Source organism: Plodia interpunctella, chromosome 5 (assembly GCF_027563975.2).
Source record: "Plodia interpunctella isolate USDA-ARS_2022_Savannah chromosome 5, ilPloInte3.2, whole genome shotgun sequence".
NCBI classification, from domain to species: Eukaryota; Metazoa; Arthropoda; class Insecta; order Lepidoptera; family Pyralidae; genus Plodia; species Plodia interpunctella.
Genome location: NC_071298.1, coordinates 9462656 through 9479171, shown reverse-complemented (window position 1 = coordinate 9479171; position 16516 = coordinate 9462656). Strand labels below are relative to the sequence as shown.

Sequence of the window (16516 nt, the reverse complement as noted above, 5' to 3'; positions counted from 1 at the left end):
AAAAAAGTTTGTTTTAGAAATACCTTCATTTTAATTAAAATAAAAAATAACTTAGTCCTTTAATTAAATAGGAGTACAACTGTGAAAATAGTCAATTTCAAACAGATCACAGAATACCTAATTCATTCATTCTAAAGGAATGTAAAGAAGATTCAGAATCAAATTATGACTTGGTTGCTTGAAATATGTTCACAAAATCCCTTTAACATTTTTGAGATGATGACATGACACTTGACGAGATGTCCATGAAAGAGTAAAAAAAAATTAGTTTAATAAAATCAGGTACTCTTTATTGCATCAAATTAAGGAAATAACAATAGATATTAGATAGATAATAGATAGCAGCCACCTGTGACTTCATTCACGTTTTTCCTGATAAAAATATGCTATGCCATACCTAAAGTGAACAGTTGTTTTCAAATTTATTTGTGATCTTACCTTAATTTAATATTTCTAGTCTTAGATGCCTTCACATGATTTAACAATAAGATTCAAAAAGGAAGAATTTTAGTCTTGATAAAAGAAAGAGAAGTGAATGTTATTTTTCACAAACCACAATCCCCCTGTCGCATCCGTTTTGTGTAAATGCAATAAACTCAAAAACTTTGATTTGACTTAAAAACTACCAGACGTATGGTTTTCACCAATAGACCGTGTGATTCCTGATGAAAGTTTAGGTGCATAATTTATTTGGTTTTATCTGATGAAGCCAGGAGGGGCCAGAGATCACTAGCACTGGATTTCAAGGACGTCAGAAAAAAGAAATTAAAAGCATGCGGAGATGTGAGTAAGTAATAGATGGAGTTAAGAGACTGTGCGGACCCCATATGAGTGGAAAAATGGTTGAAAAGAAGAAGTGGGTTAGTCTTAAAAAATTTCAAAATGCTGCTAAAGAAAGTTCAAATTTAGCTGTACTTATCATAGTCACATCATGTCAGATCACACCCAACCACAAAAAGGTCATAGCTACATGCGCGGTGAGTTATCCTGTTTAAATGAATGATTCGCAAAATATACTGACCCTACATATTTTGTTACTGATGTGATGATTATTCATATTGAAATCAACTTGTTAGTTTATAATATTTACATATTATGCATAGCATAGTAACAATATTGTAAATAAATTTAATAATTAAGCTAGTTTCGAATTTCTCATTTTTACTTCTAAAATGTTTATATTTTTTTAAATTAAAAGACTAAAGATTTAAAGCGGAATAAAATAAGAAATAATAAGACCACCAATAATAAAAATTCTACATACCTTGATAGCTGGTTTGCCAGTTGTTCCCCAATCTGCAAGGCACAAATCTGTCCATACACTCTGGCTGAACAATCACAGACTGTTTCCGGCTCACAGGACTGCAAGTCTGCAGCAGGCGATTCCTATACGATTCACTAAACATTTTGATTGTTTTCTGTCCAAGCCTCAACACCAACAGTCCAATAAACGAGGGTAACTAAATAATTAAAACGAAACCGACTTATGTTTAACCACGCATATCGACTTTTGCATAGAAATGTGCACCGGCGATAGAAAATGGTACAAACAATTTTCTAGTGTGCTCTCTTCAACAGCTAATAAGCATTTGGCTGATTTCGATATGGTTTGTAGACATGGTCCGACGATAACAGAAGACATGATTAAAAGAACCCATGTATTATGTAAACGAGGCACGAGTATTACTAAACAAGTAGCGTTGATTAAGGCTCTATTTACAAAAGAATTTACATAATATTTGTTAAAATTACTTATTTATTGGTGAAAATAATAATGTTTGATTGAAAAACACAACACAAATTCGTGATGACATGACATCAATAAAAATGTTGCCATGAGTAAAAAATATTTGAATTTTGAATAACCGTTGCTCTTGTCATTCATTGCCGGAAGACAAAACAGCATGCCGTCGGTGAAATGCAGACGGACTGTTTTGCATTTCACCTAAAGTTCAAAATATAGAAAGATAGAAATGTTATTGAAGTCTTGCTTGAGATTGAACTATTGGGTCGTCAAGTTGTCGTTTTTAATCCTTCTTTCTTACCCATAATTTTTTTTTATTTAATAACACAATATGTACAAATGAGATACGATGTTCATGTCTTCTAAAAGACACTCGGGAACACTCTCTTGAAGGAATTCGTAAATATTGAGTAGAAAGATCAAGGAAATCTAGAGAGGAATACTCAAATAAAAAAGGCTCCCCTTGATCGGCCGATACCTACCTAGTTGTTATGTCAATGTCGTGTACATCTACGTCAAACCAACGTCAAACACGCGTCAAAAAACACGCGACACGAGTGAAGATAAGCTGTAGGCTGTAGGAAGCTAGCTAATCTACCTACTACTAAAATAGACTAGGTACCTAGTGTACGACATAATAATATAACCGACCGACAGTTGTCTTATATTGACGATAATACACAACACAGACCAAGGCTAAGTAGTTGACTTGCTGTAGTTTTGGTCTTTTGTTACAACTTATTGGTTATTGATCTGTGTGATGATTGATTGAGGATTCGTTTTTGGGATCCGTTCCTTTCTAATTAGTGCAGTTTATCTATTTTGTCTATTTTAATACCAATTTCGTGGGTATAACCTTTAACCGTAATAACCTTTCTAACTTTTACGATTGTGTAGGTGAAGGAAGGTTAGATTCAATCGTATATCTACAAGATCCTAGTAGGTATTGAAATACGACACAAAATGGATAATCGGCGTAAATTTAACAAAAGTGATGATTCGTCGGATGTTCCCATGTATTCAAGGTTATTTATCGTAACCGAAAAACAAACAACAGAACAACAATTTATTGACGCATTCAAGAAATTTGGTCAAATAGAAGATGTTCATATTCCTCGTGATCACAATTCAGGAGAAAGAAAAGGTTTTGTGTACATTAAGTTTTCCAAAGCATCTGAAGCCGCAGCTGCCCTTGAAGAAATGAATTTCCAGACAATACCAAACACTAACCGACCACTAAAAGTAATGGTTGCTGCCAACCGTTCTGATATCCAAACTGCAAATGATGATGATGAGAAATTTAAAAGAATTTTTATAACAGTACCAAAAATGATGGCTGAAAGTAAGATAAAAGAAGATTTTTCTAAATTTGGTAATGTTCAATCTGTTCTCATACAAAAAGATAGAGATACTGGGATGCCACGTGGCTTTGCGTATGTGAAGTTCAATTCATTCTTAGAAGCTGCTCAAGCTGTTGAGGGATGTGATACAAGTTACAGAGCTATTTTTGCTTTACCCAAAGTCCATAAACGTAATAGATATGAAAGTTCATTTGAGTCTAACATGAGCACATTAGCGAATACTTCTGCAAATTTTCATTCATCTCTTGTATCTGCCATTACAGCCCATCCTGAAGGTTATACTCGTATTAATTTCATGTGTCCACCCTACCTCACTCATTACAATGTTGAAAGTCTATTTGATATAGTCCCAGGCATGATTGACTGCAAGTACTTTGTTGATTACATGCGTGATTGTGGGAAAGGTACAGTTACATACTCAAACCCTATGTCCGCAGCTCATGCAGTTCAGAAATTGAATCGATTTGAATATCCACCTGGTGTCAAAATATTTGTGCGACGAGACAATTCCCAATTTGAGGCACATGAACAAAGTTTTAAGAATATACCTAATGTTGTAAAAGACTTGAAGCAGGCAATCTCTTCCAATGCTAATTCATCTGCCCCTGATTTAGCCCAGCTCGCTGAAGCTATTGCAGAGGCTTCTAAATTGATAAAAATGGCTACTAGTGGTACTCCTGAAATGGATATTCCTGATAGTAATGATTTGAGTTACTGCAGTGTTAAACTCCCTCCCCAAAAACCATTGGCCGATATTGATAGTCCCCTTGCAAAAAGATGTTTCTTGGTTTGCAAACCTCAACCACCTCCAATGACCGTTCTGCGTGACATTTTCTGCAGATTTGGTGACTTGATCAATGTTTATACCCTGCCTAACAAAACTGTGGGTTATGCTCGTTATGCATCAGCAGAGGCAGCTGATGAGGCTATAAAGACTTTGCACGGGGCTGAAATCTGTGGCATTCGAATGAAAGTTTTAGAGGCAGATGATGAGGCTCCTCCGAAGAGAAGCCGATATAATTAAGAAAAGACAGACATAATTCAACACTTTACCTTAAGAACATCAGACATAAGTAGACTGAATTTATAACGGAAAGACAGACACAGCCCAACATATTCCCTTAACAATATTAGACAGAGTAGATAACATTTATAAAGGTTAAATGGTAGATACAGTAATTTCTAGAACAAAAATCAGATCTAACTACAGACCACAGTATAAAGCATAAGGACTAGATGACAGTTATTCCCCAGAATAGAAGTCCCAAGTCAAGACATAACTAAATGTCAAGATGTAAAGTTGAATACTGGTTGATCATTAGAACGAGAAACCTATGGACAGACGGCGACAATGACAGACTGGATGTTCTTTTTGGACCTACTTAACCTATGGACAGACAAAACTTGACACTTTCAAAAGGACCCTACAGACTAAAGTGTATCCCGAAAGCTGAGTTGAAGGATACCACAAGACTTACAACTGCAAAATGTCCCTACAATCAAAAAGGACCGGACAACTACAAACTTCTTACCAGGACACAGCTTTCTGGACAAGTACCTACAGACAACATATTATGTATTCTCCCAAGACAATTATGTACCATATAACAATAAACTTCTTTCTTAATTTAATTGACATTATTCTTTGTCCGAGTCCAAAGTAACTTTTCGCAACTTTTATAGACGCAGACTTTGATTTTATCGATGACCCTGGATCTGAAACACATATACATACATATGTGTAATATGGCTGATATTGAGACGACTAAGACAAGACAGCAAGTGCAAATTATCTTTGATGTCCTCATAAAATTTAATCGAAATCGGGTAAAACTTAGTAAATAATATAAAAAAAGACTTTTCCAAATCATATTTATTGCACACACAGCCTTTTGCTTACGGATAAAAATAATTGACATTGTAAAATTGAAATAAATAATATAGTCTACTAATTTGACTCAAAATGTATAAAATATAAATATGTATTTATTCATCTTAATCGCAATAAGGCTTCGGAATATTGGTGTTTTCACTTATCACTATAATAACACTACACGCCCTTTTGAATTCTAAGAAGATTCTAAAGTTGCTTGTGTTAACAATGGCAGTAACTGATCTTTATATAAAGGGTGCTTCACACCATGGGTGATCCTTAGTATCTTTTCTGCACATTTTAGTTGTTCTAAAGCATTTTCCAAGTCCATTTTGTAGAGCAATATTTTTCCATACTTCACATGCAACAGTCCAAGTAGAGGATGTCGATCTCCGTAATAGAATCTGAAGCAAACAAAAGGTTGTTTTATGGCGTGCCTTGGCACTTACGTATTTAACATACATATTTAAATGATATTGATAATGTGAACAATTATTTAGGTTGCGGCCCAATTGCTCCGTCGTCGTCGTATGAAGATTCGATTCGTCGTCAACGTCAAAACCTATGGAAAACAATGAAGCGGCCACGCGCTACTTCGACGCAACGGAGCAATGCGCGTGCTTCCACCACGACTCAAAAGCATGATGGCTGATAATAAAATGATCTGAATGAATGCTCTGAAAGCCGGCAGAAGCTGGTCAGCGACATGAGACGACATCCCACTTGCGCACGAGCAGCAGCGCGTCGAAGGCGTGCGCCTGTATCCCGTGTTTTGTGACCCATGTTTTTCTCTATGTCGTAAAAAGACAAGATATATTGATTGACCTACCTACTAAACCGGTTAGGACCATGTAAGGTCTTGCTTCCAACTCGACTCAAGGCTAAACATTACTGATAATAAACGCTGACCTAGAAGCTAGTTTGGTCGGGGAGTAATAAGTGCGGCCATGTCCCACATTTACACGAGCAGTAACGCATCCAAGGCGTGTTCTTAAGAACCAGTGATTTTGTTTCCAACACGAACACTTGAAAAGCTAAACATAGGTGATAAAGAAACGCTGACCTGAAAGCGGGCAGCAGCTGCGCGGCGACGGCGAGGGCGCGGTCCCACATGCGCACGAGCAGCAGCGCGTCGAAGGCGTGGTCGAGCGTCTGCGCGTGCGTCACGTTGAGCGCGTGCAGCACGTCGCGCTGCTGCGACAGGCAGTACACGCACACGTCCACGTCTGACCGACGAGTTATGGAGGATTTACAAGATTGTGTACGTTTGATCCGTATAAGTGTGTTGACATGGAATACTCGTACATTTTTACTTTTCTCGTACTCGGGTGGATTCGCATAGTTAGTGGAAAATGAAAAACCGTGTCTGACACAGTTAAAAGTAGATTCTAACTCGGATGGGTATAGGTACCAAGTATGGTAATTTATTCCTTTCGAGCCTTATAATCTACTCACTACTGGTTTTTTATTTCTAAAAGTAAAAAATAATTATTTAAAACTTATATGACAGTGATGTCCCAGTGGCGCAATAGTCATTATTGCATAGTCTAAAAGTATTCAGTTGGAAAAAGAACCACATTCTCCAGCTTCAGCAGGGAAAATTGTATACATTACACAATAGGAGATTAACCTTTACTGAAGCTTTGGAAGAATCTGGGATATTAATCTCATTAGAGCACACGGATGCCCTTCCGTGCAACAGGTTCAGAAGTTGGGATAGTCATTATTTGGTTTGGTTGGTTATTCGCTTCGTTGAGAAGCGGAACTATAAAAGACTAGTTCATGTTCGAAAATATCTCTCATCTGTTGGCGAAGTGCAGGGTTGCATTTCACTTCTCATTATCGAATCGATTTGAAGTGAAACGCAGCGAACCAATCACATTGCGCCATTGTGTTATAATTAATATAGCAAACATTTTAGAAATTGACTCTAAATATATGTAACTTTAGGAAACAAGAGAGGTATCTTTCTTTTGAAAATAAAAAAGGATACATGCAACAGAAGCGTCCTTCATATTCCGCAAATGCAGTTCAGTAAACTCCATAGCTTTGACGAATATTTCTTTTTGTTCCTCCGTAAATTTAGACCCGCACTCGTCACACCTTGTAACATCATCCGTTCCATTTTCTTTGTGATTATCATTCACTTCGCCTTGTCCATTTTCTTCACAATCTATTCCATTCTCGTTATGATTCTGACCATTTTGATCGTGATATCCATTTTGTTTGTGTCCATTTTGTTCAGGTTTCATGACCAATTGGCAATTCTCTTTCCAAGGTATAACTATTGGATTATCGCAATTCGGATTGAGACAATTCGCAGCGTGTACAGTTTTCAGTTGCTCATCATCTGTGAAGAATTCTGGATTGTTGTTACTGCATTATGAGTAAAAAAAGTGTAACTGTTATGTGTTTGTTATGAGAAAGTAATTTTCTATGTCAAAGTTTATCGATAATTGCTATGTTATATGATTCACGTTACAGGTAATCGTAAGAGCATAGTTCTTAATTGGTGAATTAAACATTATTGCATCCAAATTTTCAAAATCAACATTATTTGTAAACGGTCATGCAACAGAATGTGCACAAGGTATAAAACATGCTCAAGTTTCTACAATATTCAAGCCAATATATTGCACATCGAGCATATATGGCAGGAAAGGTGTGTTGAAGCTGAAACGTTCACAAGAAAGCACATTGAACAAATATTCATAATTTTTTATATATTGGTATACATTTATGCCAAAATCCTATATTCATTTAAGGTTGGCATTTTTTGTCCAAATTTTTTTCCAAATTTTTTGTGTATATTTTGTCATATTTATTTATATGTGAGAATGACCTTATGTTGTCCATAAAATAGGCAGAGATGGCCTGGTGGAAGCGTTTCTATTATTGAAAAAATGCAAGGAAATAATATTTCAATATTATGTTTTTGTGTCAAGTATCCATATCATTCTGTATTGTCCATAACCTAAATTAAAATTTCAAAAATTTCACTGAAGCGAACAACTAAAATATTATTAATAAAATGGCTGTTTCGACAATACAAACTGTCGTTTTGGGCTTGAAGATGGCAACACTAAGTGAAGTGGCATAGAGTCGCGTGTGTTATAGCACGTCGAAAGCATTTACCCATGCACCTGTCACATTGGCACAGGAAGTAGTAGTTCTCCAGTAGCTCCCTCTGGCGCTCGTATGGGGTCTGCATCAGGTCAATGTATGATATGCGGATCTGTGGGAATCGACGACACGTGATAAATTCGTAAAAATAGGTCTGGTTGCTGGCCCATAAGATTTAATAGATGACCATTGAGAATAGACTGATGAGGAACATAGACCAATCATTACGGGAAGGAAAACAGATCAAATATTCGAACCATAACTTGGTTTAAATATTTCACCAAACGGGGAAGTAGACTGATCGGTCCAGAATGGAAAGTTTGTATTGAAAATATAAAATTACTTTTTGTTGTAGGTGGACCGTAGGCAACCGTGGAATCACAGTTAATCATATATTGTCAATCTGTGAGTGTCAACTATTCCTTAAAAAATAATTTCTCACTTTAAATTTTTTGCAGGTTTTGATGTAGTTTTCACTGATATTTAGACAATTTTATTCATGAAGACATGAGTCGCTAGTATAGTAATAATATATTAAGGTACACATAGGGTACTTTTTATTCCGAAATTCCCAGTGAAGCACCGGGGCGTAGCTAGTTTAAGAATATATAGTCACCTGATTCCAGTCTAAACAAGGCATATCCCTCAACGCCCGTATGTTGATAGTCTTCCCGTCAAACGTGGCCACTGCGTTTGGATCACAACTGTGGTCCACTATAGATGATGCTAAGTACACCCCAGTCCCTATGGAGTTCATATCGATGTCTAGTATTGTGAAGCTGTTGATTACCATCTGGAATTTTAAAAAAATACAAATTGTTACAAGAAATTCTTGTCAGAAGTTAACAAACTAGGTTCCATTGAATGGATACAGAAAGAGAGGAAAGGAGGCTTAGAGTGAGATAAAATAATAAATATATAAGGACAAATTACACAGATTACCTAGAGTTGGTCTGATGATTTCAGAAGGTATGTTGATAAATGGAAAGAAAAGACAAGGGAGGATTTTGGTAGCAATAATACACTCGATAAGAAGGTTGCCTTCTCCATTTCTCACAAGGCTGAAGTAGTTTATGATTGCAGGTTTCCTCACGACTTATCATTGACTGGAAGAAAGCAGTGGTAAATAATAAACTCGCTAGCTTTCGCCCGCTTAAATTTCCCACGGAAACAGTTATTTTTCCAGTTGAAAATAGCCTATATCCTTCTCTATACTTCAAACTATATGTATACAAATTTTCAAGAAGATTGGTCGTGTAGATAGACCGTGAAAAGGTAACAAACTGTTGTGGCACGGCACGAGTTGTATCCGAATCTTTCGAGAACAGGCAAGCGTCTTACTACCACTTGATTCAGATCTGCTTAAAGTTCGAAGTTTAATAAACATATGGACAACACTCAACGGCCCACACTAAGCGCTAAGCTTGTATCGCGGATCCGATGGACCCAAACGGGCACAACACACCTTGAACCGCAGACAAATATTTGTGATCACAGGTACAAATATTTGCCCACTGGTATAAATATTAGATCAACAGAGTCCCTATCAGAAGGACAATACGCAGTGTTGGAAATTTTATTAATTTGTCTATTGTATTTCCCTCTCTCTCTCCATCTTGGTAGGAATACGCGTACTTTCAACACCTCCGGACCTTTTATTCACTAGCCCTATAATAACGACAGCCTTACTAGTATTTTCATTTGTAAACACACAGTAAATATATCTGACCCTTCCAAACAAGCCCATCATTTCAACAGCGTTCGGCAAGGAGATGTCCTTCAGAAACTCGTGTAGCACTCTGCACAGTGATGCGAAGTGCTCCATCCTTTTCTGGTCTGTCTTCAAATCTGAGTAATCTGAAAACGTTTTTTTGAGTTTATTCGTTACAAACTTTGTTTTATACTATGTGCATTAAGTCTACCAATTGTTAACATTAAGGTTGTGCAATAAATATTATATAAATAAATACATCGAAAAAATCTGACTCCAGTGTTAGTATTAGCTTTTTCATAGAAAACTTGTGTGTGTGGATCACGATCGCGTGGGCTAAAGCTAAGTTCACCTATGTGGACTACGGGCGCTTTTTCTTAATGGTTCACTTATTTGATTAAATAAATCCATACTAATTCTGTCTGATTAAATTTGGTAAGCTTATTTGGTAAGACCCCCTGTTCAAACATAGGCCCTAAATGACAATAATTGTGAAAGTTTGCATGAATTTCATGTCTGTACTGCCATCGCAGAAAAATACCTACACGAGCCGCGGGCAGAAGCTAATATCGAATAATTTACTTACGTGACATAAGATCCTTCCACATCCTAAAGGAAGTGGCCGAGTAGAACGCCCTGTAAGAATGTCCGTCCCCCCGGCTCAGTCGGTTGATGATCTTGGCCAGCATGCGTGCAGCATCAGGTATCACCTTGGGTGACACCCGCTTCAGATTCGCGCATTCCCACTGAAATAAAAAGAATTAACACGTAGTCTTCAAGACATCTTGCCAGAGTCCTCATTAATTTGGAATTTTCTAAATTGTTTCTGATATTTTTATTCAATCATATTTCATTTCTGAACTTAGGCATGTAAGATACGAATAATTATAGTAAGAATAAATGGCTCCAGATTCGCGCCATCAGTCAACTCACGTCGAACGCCTTTCTACCTATTTTCATTACGCCTAGAAAAATCCAGAATGATTTTAACGGGGACAGGCCTCCCGCATTGTAAATGGAAGGAAGGAAGGAAGGTGTAAATCTAAGTTCTTAAATGTTGATGATAATATTATCAGCTAGGACGCTGCACATACAAATACGTAAAAAAAACAACATACAAATTTTATAATCATAAAAAATAATTCACGCAACATCCGTGTTAGGACTACCATTCCTACGTAAATCTGCAAATATTTATATTCCCGAAATCCCAAAATAAAAAGATTTCAATGCTTATTAAAGTGTATATAAAAATAAACCACAATAAAAATAAAACTAACAGAAATAAAGAATTAGATCAGTGGAATAGGAAATGGCAAAGCGCCATGGCTCGGCATTACGTCTATAGGTAAAGCTGGGTTCACACCAATATATTTTTTATTTTCGGTGACCGTTGACGTTTAAATCATAAATTACGGGTAGACAGAGCCAAGAGTTGCAAAACTCGAAGACATTAGCTAAATGTTGTGTGAAATCGTTTCCTTCTTAATTCCGAGGGCGAATTGTGAGATTGTCGAATCGAATCGATTCGACGTGTGACGCAGCGAACCAATGACATTGCAGTGTGGTTGTCGTTGCGTCACAATGTGATTGGTTCGCTGTGTCTCATTTCGAACCGATTCGATAGTGAGAAGTGAAATGCTTCACACTTCGCCAAATGTTTACTTTAGTACTATCAAATGTTCACCATATTGTTATCACGCTCACAGATTGCAGTAAAGCGAGAAGTCAGACGTTACTAATGAAATATTGCATTCGTCAATTAAAGAACAATCATATCTCTATCATATAAAGTCGATTATATCTCTATCTTCCGCTCCCAACTTGACTGGCTCCCGATTCGGCTTCGCCGTAACATGCATATTGTATCTATGCATTATTCAGTATTGTTTAATACTGAAAAAACCTTATTTCCGTCCATATCTCAAGGACCGCTTTAAATTTCTAAGTGATGATAGTAGCTCTTCTTGTAGTCTGCGTAGCACGGTTTCACTGAGGCTTAGATTTCCTGTCCACAATTCTTTTTCTCTAAGTAAATCTTTCTCTGTTCAAGCTGTTCCGACTCTGGAATGCTCTACCCCTTGATATCCATAATATCCAAACTCTGTCCAATTTTAAACTACTTGTCAAGTCAATCTATCCACTATCTCCTAAATTGTACCTACTTTTTCTTATTTATTTGTATGTTTAGACATTTTTACAAATTTGAATATATATATATGTATATTTGTGTATATTATGTGTTAGTTTATTTTATTTACTGCACCAAGTAATCTCTCCATTATCAGTTCCTCCCACCCCAAGGTTGACTGCTGTGCCTTTTTATTTTATTTTGTATTTGTTTTTTTTGTAAATTTCGCTTTTGGTGCAATAAAGAATATTGTATTGTAACAATGTAAATTAAGTGTGACCTAAACTTAACAGTTTGTTTCTTCTCTTCACACTGATATAAATTGCTGTAGCATTGGAATAGGACTGACACACAATAAATCTTAATCACATATATTACATTCGGTAGGATTATGCCTAGCTAATAATATGGATATTGTTTTGAAACTCTGATTTACTGTAACACCTTTCTTTCTTGTTAAGCAAAGAAATGAATTTGAAATAGATTTGTAGCTTTTACAAAACTGTTGTGTAATGTGTAAAGGTGGCAAGAAGTAACTATTTTAATTTGTGTAGTGAAAAATACAAACATGGACAATAATCAAAATATTTTACATAGAAAAAATTATAAATTAATGCCTTTCTTAAACCACAATGGTTTGTATATTACATAATTTGTGTTCTTTGGGAAAATTATTTTTGTGTGGTCCACCAAGGTGAACTACTAATTTCCAACCATTTAGACAAAAAAGGATCTTAATTTTATGCTAGTAGTTTAAAAAAATTAAATCTATTTATGTAGACATAGTGCATATGACACACTTTCATATTTCAGTTCATACTTACTAATATTATAAATGTGAAAGTCTGTCTTCATGCAAATAAATACAAATATTTGTAAGATATAAGGTATCTATTATTTCTTTTTTATTAAATTATATCAAATGATATGTTAATACAATAATAATAAATTAAACTATGTAAAATATATCAAATTAACAAATGTGTATCCAGCATGCGAGAATGGTATCCAAAGACTGTACCTTGTGATCTCCCCAGGCATCCCGTTGGCATGACCGGCCGCAGTAGTGCACAAATTGGCATCCGGAGCACTTGAGAACCTTGCCCCTGAAACAATAGGTCATGTTGACAATGATTCAGATCTACACATGTATAAAATGTTTATTTGTAAATATTATTAAAGTATCACTTTTAGAAAAACATTTTTCTGAAGCATTTTTCTGGGCATTAGTTGTTTACACATTTCTCTGAGAAACTTGATGTGATCTAATTAGTGCAAGCAAACATGTATTATCCCATTGAGTGTGGAGAATCAAGATACAAGAGATAAACAATGGTATGTGGAAGCCGGTTATTGGTGAACTGCTGATTGGTTAAACTAATATAACTTTACAATCATATGAGTTTAGACCAGAATAACAGCACAAGTTTTATAGTTTTTATTCAATGAATATTGTTACAGGTTGTGCATGGATGAGAGAGGCACAAGACAGAGGAGGTTGGTGTATGCAAAGAGAGGCCTATGCCCAGCAGTGGGCACAAAGAGGCTGATATGATGATGAATATCTATAATGATATTGGACCAAAGATAAACCCTGAATAAAAAGGTGAGGTAACAATTTCCAATCTATTTTTTAATCGAAATTATTACACTACAGATTTCTTCTTTATAAATTAAAAGGCACTTACTTTTCCAAACAATTATCACAGCGAATTCCCCTTTCCTTGGAAGACAAAACAAACGCGAATGGTTGTTCGGTTAATATAAGATCACCAGCTTTGATTGCCGAATCTGTATTCCTAAACTTATTTTTCATATTGCTTATGTTGAGGTAGAACGTCTTGACTTAATTTCTAGATTTATTCCGTAACCTATTATTGCTATGTACCGGCGTATTCGAAAGTGAATGCTGAAGGAATGTAATGTTTATTATAGCTCAGTTACTGGCTGAAAATATTATTTGGCTCCACTACCTGCCGCTCCAAAATTAACCATATTATCGTAGGTTACATTATTTTTAGTGGAGACGCGGTCGAAGCTAGAACGAACATGACTGCAGAAACCAAAAAATATGCGTAGCTACTATAGAATTTGGGGAATCTATATTTATTTTTCTCTACAATAAAATAAAGTACCTAAGAATAGAGAGAAATACACAGAATTAAAAAACATTGAAATAAAAATTGTAGTGCAATTTTCAATCGCGCAAAATTGACATTGGCTGAATTACACTTCACTGACTTTTTTATTTTTTTATGGACAAAGTTTTCCATTCACAGCATTGCATAGCAGGACGTTGGTGAAAACGCAGACAGGATCCACTTACAATGCTCATGGGTGTAAATTAGGAAAGAGAAAAATAATAGAAAAAGAAATCCATACTACTAGGAGTACGGATTTCTTATTCTATTATTCTCATTATTTATTATTCTTTTTTTGCATCTGTTTCCGTTGTAGTGACACATAGCTGAGTGGAGTGGGCGTTTCTTATCTTTGCTTTGAAGAAGTCAGAAAAAGTAATACGTCAATCATTTGACACTTGACGTTAAGACATTTGTAAAAAAATAATAATGTCAAAACAAAAAAAACCGAAGCTCTGAACACCGACACGTTTTCCGAAATTAATTATTATTTATTGCTATTTAAATCGTAATATTATTTAAAGTACAAGTATAATGTCACTTATACTAACAAAAGCAGCGCTTGCACTGAAAAATGCTGAGAGCAACTTTCAATTTGTAAAGTTTGAATCGCACAAACCTAAAAAGAAAGAGCAGATGGACGATGGAAAAGTATCAAATTCAAAAACTGTTCTTGACCACTATTCTAAGAAAGATTTAGACCTTAAGAGGATACGCCATGAAGTTGTGAAGTTCGGAATGTCTGGGTTTGATCCTACAAAGAAAGAGGAAGCCAAAATTGCATTGGCAGTGAGTTTAGGTAGTAGAATTCAACATTATCTATGTACTTATTACAGTCAATTTCAATATTTACGTAACCCTAGCCCAGAATTGAATACATGACTAGATATTTTTAAGGAAAATTATCCTCATCAGCCACATTAATAACCCCACTGCTGGGTCACTGGCTTTCCATATGCATGTATAAATGGATAAACTCTGGCACAATGAGGACTGGCTAGTTTTAATAACTGCAAATAAAACCAGACTTAAAATGCTTTCCGATTCACAGGATCTCAAGATAATATATTTGATTACCCATCCAATGACCAACAAATGCAAAAGAGCCTTAAGTACTACCAGACCAACATGCAATATTTTCTTTATTAGTAGTAATAAGTTTTTATGACTATGATGTGCTGTTACCATATTTTTAATTAAAAAATATATACTTATTTTTTTTTTTAAGGTGCAAAGCCACCCAAAAGGGAGTATCTCAATTACAAAGAGTTAATGAAGAAGAGGAAAGAGGAGAAAATTAAATTGCAGGAGCAAAAGCAGCAAATGATGGCCAAAAGTGTGCTGCAGGGCGTCTCCAAGAAGAAAAACAAAGCTAACAAAAATAATGATGTCGGCAATTTTCTCAGTAACTATGGAAAGGTGAATAACTCTTTTATAAGATCCAGTTAACAAGCATTTTTTAGTTTGATTTATAAACTATAATCAAACAGCAAAGAATTGATTGTGGTCCACCCTTTACCTTTGGTAGATTTTGAACTAGTTAACAAAAGGAACTATTTTATCCTTATTCATAACCATATTAATTAATCAATTATGGACAAGGACATTCCCTTGCTTTTTCACAACTTAAGCTTACGAAAATTGTGTTAGTCCTCATTGAACATATACAAATAGATGTTTATTTTTTTGTACCATAGAAAGTTGTGTATTAGACATACAATGTCATAGTGAAAACTATTATTTTTTGTTGATAATACATCATACATTGAAAAGTGCAATAAATATCCAGCACTCTCTAAGCAAAAATGTTTAAGCTTCATCTTGATACTGCCCAACCGACAGTATAATGGAAAGAACTCCACCAACAAGAGTGTAGGTCTTAAATCCCTATGATTAAATCATTATAAAAGTTACAGATTAAAAAAGCATCAATAAAAAAACTTTTTTATCTCATTCCAGGTCCAAAAGAAGGATTTAAAGAAGAATGACAACAATAGTAAGCCTAAGAAAAAGAACAAAAAGAAAATAATATGAATTATTAGTTCAATTTCTATGTAATAAAAAAGGAGTATTATCGAGTGTAGCAATTTATTTTATTTTGAAGTCTTAAGAGTATGTTCTTCTCATCTCTGCTTCTCATTATCTTCGCGTGATCCAGGTTGCTTCGATTTTGAAATTCTAAAATCTGATTAAGTAATAGGCTAAGTAAAGACTAGCAAACAAAATTGAAAATGTTTTTATCTATTTCAAGATTTGTAGATGTTGCATTTAGTATTTCAAATATGTGGACACAGGTAGAAAATAGCAATGACAAATATGTAGTTCTCCAACCAAGCAATGTATTTACTTAAACCAAATGTTTAGGTAGTCTTTAATGTGGCCATATTAGTTAATTCAATTAGTAGCATATTCAAATCGATGTCATTATTCGT

General features: G+C 35.3%; 4 protein-coding genes across 4 annotated transcripts in view; 2 read left to right on the top strand and 2 right to left on the bottom strand.

Annotated features, from left to right (window-relative positions):
- The window catches only part of fzr (fizzy-related), a 34480-nt gene extending 32657 nt beyond the window's left edge, over positions 1-1823 (bottom strand). Inside the window, exon 1 of the mRNA XM_053745535.1 lies at positions 1265-1823. Within this exon, the coding sequence (XP_053601510.1) occupies positions 1265-1406 (142 nt within the window). The 5' untranslated portion in view covers positions 1407-1823. The remainder of the gene's footprint in view (positions 1-1264) is intronic.
- A 466-nt stretch (positions 1824-2289) lies between these two features.
- On the top strand, positions 2290-4737 carry LOC128670445 (RNA-binding protein 45-like). Its single transcript, XM_053746114.2, has one exon. The coding sequence runs from the start codon at positions 2708-2710 to the stop codon at positions 4127-4129; it is 1422 nt and encodes a 473-aa protein (XP_053602089.1). The 5' UTR covers positions 2290-2707; the 3' UTR covers positions 4130-4737.
- Positions 4738-4960: 223 nt separating this feature from the next.
- Positions 4961-14174, bottom strand: Smyd3 (SET and MYND domain containing, class 3). The gene is made up of 9 exons (XM_053746113.2): positions 13632-14174; positions 12965-13049; positions 10399-10558; positions 9831-9958; positions 8718-8894; positions 8114-8213; positions 6972-7328; positions 6042-6204; positions 4961-5382 (listed from the first exon to the last, which is right to left on the bottom strand). Exons 1-9 carry the CDS (start codon positions 13757-13759, stop codon positions 5175-5177), a joined length of 1506 nt encoding a protein of 501 aa, XP_053602088.1. The 5' UTR covers positions 13760-14174; the 3' UTR covers positions 4961-5174.
- Positions 14175-14501: 327 nt separating this feature from the next.
- LOC128670446 (uncharacterized protein) lies at positions 14502-16186 on the top strand. Its single transcript, XM_053746115.2, has 3 exons — positions 14502-14883; positions 15313-15503; positions 16044-16186. The coding sequence occupies exons 1-3, from the start codon at positions 14619-14621 to the stop codon at positions 16116-16118; spliced, it is 531 nt and encodes a 176-aa protein (XP_053602090.1). The 5' UTR covers positions 14502-14618; the 3' UTR covers positions 16119-16186.
- The last annotated feature ends 330 nt before the right edge of the window (positions 16187-16516 follow it).